This window comes from Mustela nigripes, chromosome 1 (assembly GCF_022355385.1).
Source record: "Mustela nigripes isolate SB6536 chromosome 1, MUSNIG.SB6536, whole genome shotgun sequence".
NCBI classification, from domain to species: domain Eukaryota; kingdom Metazoa; phylum Chordata; class Mammalia; order Carnivora; family Mustelidae; genus Mustela; species Mustela nigripes.
The window spans coordinates 122,126,289-122,137,032 of record NC_081557.1 but is presented as its reverse complement, the minus strand read 5'-3'; the positions used below and the strand labels follow the sequence as shown (position 1 = coordinate 122,137,032).

The 10,744-nt window shown below is 48.9% G+C and overlaps 1 protein-coding gene across 11 annotated transcripts in view; it reads right to left on the bottom strand.

Moving 5' to 3' along the window:
• Positions 1-8,751, bottom strand: part of ADRA1A (adrenoceptor alpha 1A) — a 119,933-nt gene extending 111,182 nt beyond the window's left edge. For 4 of the 11 annotated variants that reach the window (XR_009399103.1, XM_059372897.1, XM_059372906.1 and 1 more), the window contains exon 1: positions 6,316-8,750. Coding sequence is in view for 8 of the 11 variants with exons in the window: in XM_059372897.1 (XP_059228880.1) it covers positions 6,316-7,198 (883 nt within the window). In the remaining 3 variants the exon portion in view is untranslated. Of the gene's footprint in view, positions 1-6,315 lie in introns of all 11 variants that reach the window. The other 7 variants (XR_009399104.1, XR_009399105.1, XM_059372865.1 and 4 more) reach the window with 4 other exon arrangements.
• Between the last annotated feature and the right edge of the window lie 1,993 nt (positions 8,752-10,744).

The window sequence follows — 10,744 nt, the reverse complement described above, 5'->3', positions numbered from 1 at the left end:
AAGAAAGAAAGAAAGAAAGAAAGAAAGAAAGAAAGAAAGAAAGAAAGAAAGAAAGAGAGAGAGAGAGAAAGAAAGAAAGAGAGAGAAAGGAAGAAAGATGGTCAAGGGGTGCCTTGGTGGCTCAGTCACTTAAGTGTCTCGCTCTTGGTTTTGGCTCAGGTCCTGATCTCAGGGTCGTGGGATCGAGTGCTGTGTCAGGCTCTGTGCTCCGCAGGGAGTGTGTTGGAGATTCTCTCTCCCTTTCTGTCTCCCTCTACTCCTCTCGCTCATGTTCATGCTCTCGCTCTCTCTCTCTCCCTCTAAAATAAATACTAAGTCTTGAAAGGAAGGAAAGAAAAGGGGAAAGAAAAAGGGAAGGGAAGGGAAGACAAGGGAAGGGAGGAAGGGCGGGAGGGAGAAACGTGGGTGTATAACCACTGGAGGAAGAGACGGCCGCCAATTCTGAGAGGCAGCCCCAATGGTCAGATAGATGTACTGGGCTTTGACTCATCCCTGTCCCACAGAATCGTGAGCTATAAAACATTTGTTGTTTTAGGCTGCTATGTTTTGGGATAGTTTGTGGTAGAGCCAGAGTAACTGAGAAACTGGCCTCCTATCTCAAAATTGTAGCAAGTCTTAGATTATCTTCAAACCGTTATCTCTAAGAGGTCAACCTTCCCCATGGAGAATCAGGGCCTGACCTCTTCCCGTCTATAGCAAAGCAACCCGATGTCTGGTTATTTGGGGCATCCACAAGAGTCGTTATATGTCATTTATCTGTCATTATCTACACTTGCCCTTCTTCCTTGCCCTGTCTCACGCATCACCATCTGGAACTTAGTGATGCATTTCATTGTGCAGATTTTCAGCTTCACTAGAGTAGGGATTTTGTTCTTGTCTTTTTCTGCAGCGATTCTTTAGCTGCCTGGCCCAGCGGATGCTCCATGAAATTTTGCTGAACAAATGAATCTTTCTTTGCCTCACTGCTTCTACCCAGTAAGCCCCCTGACAGCTCTGCCTCCCCTCAAACACCCCATTTTAAAACACATTCTTCCTCCTTACTGCCACATGGTCCACTATCTTTTTAAATTTTAACATAAATATCAAATAGTCTATGTCCACAGGAGCCACAACTCAGCCCAACACTTCCTCCTTTGACTCAGAGGTCACAGCAATGAATAGGTCCAGCAATAATGCCCACTTTGTCCTGAAATCAGAGATCCAGAGTCCTGACACACCAATACGTTCAGTAAATGTCCCCATCTTTTCTTTCTTTTCTACTTTTCCCACTCGGCCCAATGACTCTGGAAATGGCAGGCTCTAGACCAAGGGATGAAACAAGCAAAGACGATACCCGCTCTAGAAAAGCTGGAGCTCTCCAGAAGATGTATTTTTCACCCTTCCTTCTTTCGCCTTCCTATTCTCCCTATTCAGCTCCATGACCAAAACCTAGCTTTTCCACACAGTCACTGATAACCGCCTCAGAGGTGACGTCCCTCCTTACAAGGGGTTCTGACTCAACATTTTCACCGAACACTGAGGCGGCAAAAAGAAAACAAGACTTGAGGGTGGGCAAGTCCATCTCTACCGGCAATCACGCTACTCAGTCCAGTCCGACAACTAGCCGGTCCTTGATGGTTGGAGCTGGGGAGGAGGGAAGTGTGGAGGTGCTGGGGAGCCCTCTCACAGGGTAGAGGAGCAGCCTTCGGCCACGGAAGAGTGCTCACTCACTATCCTGGGCTGCTTCCCGCACCTGGGGGTGCTTCGCTCCTTGGCTTCGTACACCACGTGTGTCCCTGCCTGCCTTCGTTTCGGACCCCGCTGTCCTCTGACAGCCTAGCTCGGGCTGATGATCTCTGCTTCCCAAGAGAGCACTTGTCATACTTAAGAACTTGTGTCCATTGTGTCTGAAAATCTCATGGCATATTTATTCTTCGGTTCACGTTTTGCATGAAAAATGTCCTTAAGTGACTCTTAATCTCACAAAACAAACAGAGGGTTGCTGGGGGGAGGGGGTCTGGGAGAAGGGGGTGGGATTATGGACATTGGGGAGGGTATGTGCTTTGGTGAGTGCTGTGAAGTGTGTAAACCTGGCGATTCACAGACCTGTACCCCTGGGGATAAAAATACATGTTTATAAAAAATAAAAAATTAAAAAAAAAACAGCTACTAAAAACAAATAACATCTCACTGATGCCCAGCAGAAGTAGTGTAGGCTTCAAGTCCCTGCTCAGTCAACAGTGGCACTTCTAGAAGTCTCCTCAGTGACCTCCAGACACAGTTCACGGTGATATTCTTTTGCACTTCGAATACCATTTCATAGACTTGTGGTAATTGTTCCTAATTTGTTTCCTTAACTAGACTGTGCTTCCCTTGAGGGTTGGGAATGTACTTTATTCATCTTTTTGCTCTAACTCAGTGCCTGGTACTTACTATACAGTCAATCCATCCTGGAAGAAATAGTCTCTCGCTCAGACGGTAGCATGGAGAAACTCTGGACCACAGATCCTGGTAGGTTCAGGGACTTCCTTCCGACTGAACAGCCCGGTCAGACTGCCAACTGTACGTTTTCAATTTCCTTCCTGCCACACTGCATTATTGGGATTTAAAGGAGGCCCAGTGATTCTGGGTGCTGCTGTCTTACCACGGCTTCCTGCCACTGTAACCCCTCACCTCAAAGTCCCTAATTCCCCAAGAGAGCAGATCCAAGAGGGAGGCCATGGTTAGACTAGAGTTCTCTCTGGTTCACTCTCTGAATCTGTGTGACTCCTAATCTGTTCCAGTTCATGCCCTTACTGTGGTTCCTGACCCTCTGCCTCTTAGCTATTGGAAAGGGACACCAGCCTTCTTGACTGGTCTTCCTTTCAATTTATGACCATAAATCTCATATACGTCCGTAGGACTTTCTGGGAATGCTACGAAATTTCCGTCATCTATTTGCACCCTCGCCTCAAAGATTAATATTTCACATCTTCTTTTGCTCCTCAAACCAACGTCACGTTCTATGCCTTCTTCACCTGTAGCTGATGATCTTGCTTTTGTTTAGGTCAAGGGCATGAATACACTCTGAAGAGCTGATTACGCTTCTCCTACGCGTGTGCTCGTCTCTGTGCTTACAGACCCCGGCTTCTCCCTCGCTTCTCAACACTCCACTTGGGCACTGAATCCCACCTCCTCCCTCAACTACACCATCAGCAACTCTACTCCATCGTTCCGTCAGAATATACACATGGTATCCTATCCCCCACCTTTTGAAATTCTCTCCAGATCCTTCCGGCTCTCTTCCTCGATTTCCCCGCTTCACTGTCTAGAAAAGACTTTCCCAAGAGTTGTCTCTTTTCACTGCTCTCACTTCATCTCTCATTCTCTCTGGGAAGCACAAAGTCAGGCTTTTGTCTCCCTCACTCTACTGAGACTGTTATCCTCAAAGGATGTCCTCATATCTCCAAGGACCTCCTCCACATGGCCAAGTCCAATGTTGATTCCCAGCCCTCCTCTGACTTGGCCGAGCAGCTGCCTGTGACACAGCTCAATACTTTTGCCTTCTTGAAACATTTCCATTTGGCTTTGGGAACAATGCAGTCTCCTGGTTTTCCTCCTACCTCCCTGCCCACTCTTTCTCAACTTCTTCTGCTAGTTGGTTCTCCTCCTCTTCCAGGTCCTCAAATACCAGAATGCCATGGGTTCTGTTCTTATTTCTTCTTTCTCTCCATATGTCCTCCCTTGTAGACCCGTCCACTTCTGTGGCTTTAAGTATGTTGCTGTGTCCCCAGTTTACAGGGTGCCCCAGCTGCCCCTCTCAGCTTGGAGCTCATGCATCTAACTGCCGGCCACTTGGCATCTCTACTTAGATGGTGAACAGACACTTCTCAGCAGGGCTACACAGAATAAACACTTGTGTTTCCCATTCCTGCCAGCCCCTAACAACTCCATCATTCTCTAGTTTTCAACCAGATGCACTATTGTTTACCCCAGTGCTTATGCCCCAGAACCAGAAGTTATCTTTAATTCCTCTCTTTTTTCTTATACCCTATGTCCAAACTTGTCAGCTCCACCTGTGAAATAAGTCCTGAATGTAATCACATCTCACACCCCACCTGTTCTCCCCCAAGCGCTAGGCATCACGACTTCTCCACCCTTGGCCGCTCTAACAGCCTCCCACCCAGTCTCCCTGCTTCCACAGTTGGCCCCCAAACAGCCCACTCTCGACCCAACAACCCGAATGATCCTTTAAAAATCTAAAACCAGCCACCCCCCTGCTAAAACCTGTATGAGGGGATGGCATCCCAACGCAATTGGAATAATAGGCAAATTCCACTAGGGCCTAAAAGATCCACGGCTCTCTGACCTCGTCTCCACAACGCGTTTTTGAACTTGTCTGCCCACACGTTCTCTGTCGTTCAGCCACTCTGGCCTCTCTGATCTCCCTTGAATAGGTCAGGCTACTTTCCAAACTTGCCATCCCTCTGCCCAAAAGGCCCTTCCGGACTTGGCAATGTTTGCTCCTCCATATCATTCCTCCGAGAGGACTCCTCTGATGGCCCGCCCCATTGCCCTACAAATCTTTATGCTCTTATCCTGCCTTTTTTTTTTTTTTTTTTTTTTTTTTTTTACTGCTTAGTAATCCTTGACTTCTTAAGGTGCATTCATTTGTTTGTCTACCTCCCTTAAGAGAATGCAAACATTTTACTGCCAAGGAATTTGTCGCCTTGTTCAAACTACCCATCGAGAACCAGTGCTCAGTGTAACAAATGCCGTATGAGCACACAGATACAGGAATAAACTTCAGGGGGAAGAGATGGGAGGCAGAAAGGCAGGGAAACCGTGGCTCAGGCAGGGTGTTATTTAAATAAACTCAAAGCTGTGATGTACTTCCAGGAACAGAGTCAGCAATCGTGATAGGCAGGCACCATGGAGAGCCAGCAAGAGGACTCAGGAGGGCCTCTTAAGCAGCCCCTCTAGAGAGAAATTTCTGCAACCATCAAAATGTTCAATATCTCTGCTGTCCCCAACAGGAGCCACTGGCCATGTGTGGCTATTGAGCACTTGAACTTTGGCTAGTGAGAATGAGGGACTGAATATTAATTATCTCTAATTTTAATTCATATTAAACAGCCACATGCAGCTGGTGGCTATGCTATTAGCAAAGCTCTAGAACTTGAAGAATCGCTTCACTCCACTTGGGATTTCAGAATAATAATCGGAGAAGGAGAATGAAATAAAGATCCTGGACAAATGAAGTTTTGAGTTGGCCTCAGAAACAAATAGCTGCTATTACAACACAGAGTTGCAAGTTAAAGTACTTTGAATGTATGCCACTTAAATTTACCTCTAGAGTGCCAGAAACGAACTTTTACTAATTTTTAACTTTTTTTTTTCTAGAGTTAGTGGACAAGCAATGCGTGGGTCTATATTTGAGCTCACAAACTAAAAATAGCAAACAACCATTTTGGGATCTCATGAAGGCCTCTCAGATATAGATGACTAGTCCAAGTGGATCAGCTTGCTGATACTTACAATGTGCTAATTAGTTTTGACAATAGCTAATATGGCATTTGCAAAAATTGGATTTGTAACATTACTGTATTATTTTCAAACAGTGTCATCTGCAACTTTCAGAATGATCTTGGACAAGACTACTGTTCGTTTTAATACTACTAAAATAAAGGGGTAAGTATTCATTTATTGGAAACATTATGTTGAATTCTTTAAAGCTTAAATTCATGTGGACACAAAATCATCTTTTTTTTCCCCTTGCCAGTGGCTGGCCACACTTTCTTCCATACTGAGTCCAGAAAATAAAATTAACACAGATATAGAACATAAGCAGACCATTATGACTAACCCTTAGGAGTAATCTAATCTAATAATAAAATTACACATTTGTTCAGAATAAGTATGGTGCTTATTTTTAGGCCAAGAAAATTTGCAGTCCAAGCAGCAGAGGTGAAAGTGGCATTCCACAGCCCCTGCCTAAGTGTGTGCCCGAGACTCTGAGACTCCAAAGAAGAGGGATCTATTTAAATTAAACCAATGCTTAAAGGCATTAAGAAAAGTTGACGTTCTTATTAAGGAGACCAATTAATCTGCTGGAAGCCACTTTAGTTGAAAAAGTGCTCTAGGACATAATCATATAAATGAGACTGCGAGAAGAAAGGGAACTAAAATTCACTTTTCTACAAGGGAGCATTTTCCAAACTGCCCCCCACCCCCACCTCGGGCTTTGCTGTTTGAAATGCAGATTCTTTTTCTTTCCCCCGTCCCCTGACCCCCGCCCTTGACTGTGAGTCTGGGGAAACAGAGGGGAGCAATTTAACAGGGTGTTTAAAGACTTACCAATGGGCATCACTAGGAAAAAAGGCAGCCAGCAGAGGACGAAGCAGCCCACCACGATGCCCAGTGTTTTGGCCGCTTTCTTCTCCCGGGAAAACTTGAGGAGCCTCACTGAGAAGTGCATCTTGCTCTTGGCGCTGGACACCCCGGTGCCTCCTACTGGGGCATTTTTCCGATGGATGCGGAGCGTCACCTGCTCTGAGTCCGACTTGTCGGTCTTGAGGCCAGACTTGAGGCCCCTGCTTTCCCTCTTGGCCACCACGTACACCCGACAATACATGACCAGGATGATGGTCAGAGGCACGTAGAAAGAGCCCAGCGCCGAGAAGAGCACGTAGCCGGGCTCCTCGGTGATCTGGCAGATGGTCTCGTCCTCCGGGGCAGGCTGCCTCCAGCCAAAGAGCGGCCCGATGGAGATGACGAGGGAGAGCGCCCAGACACAGAGCAGAGCCATTAGACCCCTCTTCTGGGTGACGATGGTGGGGTAGCGCAGCGGGTAGCTCACACCTATGTAGCGGTCGATGGAGATGATGCAGAGTCCCATGATGGACGCGGTGCAGCACAGGACGTCCACCGCAGCCCAGATATTGCAGAAAACCCTGCCAAAGGCCCAGTAGCCCAGGATCTCGAAGATAGCTGAGAAGGGCAGCACGGTGGAGGTGAGCAGGAGGTCGGCCACCGCCAGGTTGACGATGTAGTAGTGAGTGACCGAGTGCAGATGCCGGTGGCAGGCCACGGAGAGGATGACGAGGATGTTGCCCAGCACACCGAAAATGATAAGGCCCCCCAAGATCACTCCAAGCAGAATGGCCTTGGATATGTTCACCGGTGCCGACGGGTGGGTGCAGTTGGAACTGTCGGAGGCATTTCCAGAGAGAAACACCATGGTCCCAGCCGGGGCCGGCGAGGTCCGGCTCTCAAGAGCCACCCCCGGGCGAGGGCGGAGGCGGAAGCGGGGGAGCAGAGTCAAAAGGTCTCGGCTCAGGGGAGCCCTGCCCGTTGGGGTTAGCTGGGGGTGAGAGAGAGCGCGCGGGTGAGAAGCAACCCCGGCTTGCCGCGCAAACCCTCAGAAGGCCACGCAAAGGGGCAGGACGTTAAAGGTGACATGGCCAGGGGCGCGCGGGGCTACCCGCGGACCCTGTCCTCCCGGAGCGCTGGCCTCCGGCCCCAGCTCCCTTCCTACCCGAGGCTTGGCGCGAAGCTCGAGGAGGCACGTTGCAAAGTGCAGTCGCCGAATTACAGGGGCCTGCTTTTGCGTGCTGCCTGATCCGTCCTGGTTAGAAGATTCAGCATTTTGCACGTTATTTAGAATTCAATAGTCCAGCGCCAGTCTCCCCGCAAACCACAATCAAGAACGGGTTTGCCGTCGACTCTCAAAGGCCGGGATCGCCAGCATCTGGGCGCTTCTGCCGGCCCGCAGTTACCCACAGGGTGACTGGACCGCGGTGGACTCGGGCTACAGATGCAGCTTCTCCGCGCGCAGGCCGGGGGAAGTGGATTTGGCCAAGAGCGAGGCGACTGCGGGTCGTTGTTTGCTCTCGTTCTCCTGAAAGAGCGCAAAGAGAAGGGCGGCGTGTGTACCAGGCGCCCCGGGAAGCGAGGCCAAACCCGGGCTCGACGGACCGTGGGCGGCGGCTGGGAGCCCCGCCGGCTCTGCGGTCCCGGAGCGGCGTGCCCTGCTGCAGCACAGGCGGCGCGCTAGAGGACCGCGCGCTGTGCCCCCGCCGCTGGGAACCTGCCCTGGCGCGCGGCCCGAGGCCTCCGAGATCCGAAGCAAACCAACCCAAAGCCGCCGCGGCCAATGATGAGCGGTCGCACAGCGAAATTAAAACCCCGCGAAGCTCGCGAGGCGGGACTGCGGCTGATGTGTGTGTGTGTGTGTGTGTGTGTGTGTGTGTGTGTACGCGAGTGTGTGTAGCGTGGAGCCGAGTCGGTGAAAACTGGCGGTTGCCGTTTAAACAGGTTGCTTCGCAGCCACCTGGAGGGGGCGGCCTGGGAGAGGGAACCGCAGCGGCCCGAGCACCGCAGGCCAGCCAGAGCCGCGCGCACGTTCACGCCCGAGTTATTCGCACTTGGGTGTGCTGTGCGCGCGGGTCTGTGGAGCAGCCCCGCCGGCTCGAGAGCCAGGTCCCGAGCACAGCCTGTCGGGCCCGAAGGCTGAACGCGACCCGGGTCGGTCCAGGAGCCCTTTTCAAGCTGCAGGATCGGCCGGGCGGGAGGACTCGAGCCACACCCGGACCGGCCGCGCGGGTGCAGGCGAAGTGGTGGGGAGGGCAGGCGCCCCTCTGCAGAAGGGGCTTTACAAGTGGCGGTCACTGCGGACTGGGTAGGCTAAAAAATCAGAGGAAAAGTGGGCGCTTCGCGGTTTTCTGGGCTGGGGCCACGGTCTGTGTGAGAAACTTAGGTTTCCACGACTGCGAGCCGACCCCAGGGACTCAGGCAGGAATGCGAGGGGTGGGGGGGGGGACCCATCTTCCCTTCGAAGGACTCTGGCTGGGGGCAGGCCCTGAGGCGGGACCCCAGGGGCAAAGACTATTGAGAAAAAAATCACAAGTTCAGGAGCTCACAGGTGGTACTAAAAAAACAAGCAACTGCAGAAAGCCTTTTGCCTCTACCTCGGGGCGATAAATACGGGCTGAAAAGCACACTTGTTAACTAGGAGGTAACTTTCTAAAATATATAAGGGAATCAGGGTGGGGTGGAATGGTGGTGTCACAGCGGGTGAAAAAAGCGGGATGGGGGCGCTTAGGTAAAGTGCGGGTTCGGGCTCACCGGGAAACTAGGGAGCTGGGCCCTCACCCACCCCGCCCTCCTGGACGCCCGCATCCTGCTTCGCCGCGCACTCACCTGGAACGGAGTGCGGACCGGGGATTCGGTCCCACGAGCAGCCCTGCCTCTCTGGGGGAAGAGGCGACCGTCTCACCAAGGAACCAATTCTTAGTTCTTCTGCACCCGCTGACTCACCCCTCCACCACAGAGGTCTTTAAGCTCCCAGCTCACTCGCTTTACCTGCAGAATTTAAAATAAAGAGTGAAAATAGAAAAAAAAATAGCCAAGCAATAACTCCACATTTACCCTTTAAATATTCATCTCCCCGACATCAGCAAAGAATGGCAAGCAACTTTGCAGCTAGATCTTGCTGACGTCACACAGGCAGTAGCCCCGGCGAGGCGAGTACCGTAATCGGCTGTTTACCGTATTACTCTGCGGCAACAGGCAAAATGCGCACAGCCGTATTTTTTTCCCCTCCCGCCTGTCCTGAGTGTATTAAGTTTTCGCTTTACTTTAAAAAGGTTTGTGTGGGTGGGTGGCTGTGGGTGTGAGTGTGGGTGTGACTTTTATTTATAGTAAGTAACTTCTTTAAATGATAGGATTTTTTAAATAAAAGAAAAATTGACACTTGCCGCACAGATGTTATTGCATGTATGGTGTGTTCAAAGGAATGACCCAAAAGTTACATTTGAACAGCTTTATTCAATTAACACTTGGACTAGTTTCTGTTAAAATCAAGAAAAGCATGTTGTTATGCCAAATACGCAGGTAAATTATATTATTTGCAGATGTTTTAAGATGAGAGTAAAATCAGATAACATTTAATAAATCTGATTGTAATAAAACTGTGATTCCGAGAAGATAAGGTGAGCATATCTAAACTTTATTAAATATGATCCATCTCTTATTTCTTTAAACAAATGAATTTAAAAAGCATTGTAGTGCCGGTGTAGTTTCCAAACACGGTTTGGTGTTGGTAAAGTGCCACAGATTCTCTTGCAGTTCTTAGAAGAAAATGTATTTTTTAAAGGAATGTTAATTCTGTTACTTCTCTTTTAATTCTTGTTGATTCACTAAATAGTTGGCATATGACAAGCTGATATCACCAATTTTATTTGCCTTTTTTTCTGGTAAATTCCGTGTTCTGTTTACCTTGCAACTGGATAAAGCCATATGTGTTTTTGGAATATTGGGAAAATACTAAAATTTTCTGTACTCTGATTCCCACCTCCTACATCATCTGCTTTCATCTTTATTGATTTAGACAAAATACACTGTTCTTAGAATATTTACAGGTACCCCTAAACCTAGTAACAGAGAACTTTGACCCATGGTATGCATTGGAATTCTCTCCCTTGAACAAAAGTTAATTGATATTGTTTTTTCCAAGGGGATGTTTGGGAGGCTCTTTTATAGCAAAATACCTCTAATGCCTTGGAGGAATGCCCATGGAAAGATCAGGGAGCACTACCTCATTAAAAACCCAATATTTAGACTTCCTTTTCTCTTACACAAAATGACACCCACCTCCCCCATCTCTAGGGCTAGTATGTATACCTATCACATTTGATTAGACTTTAATATCATTTGATTGGACTCTAATATTATTTTAAAAATATATACAAAAATGGCTTGCTTATCCATAAACTGAATTTAAGGT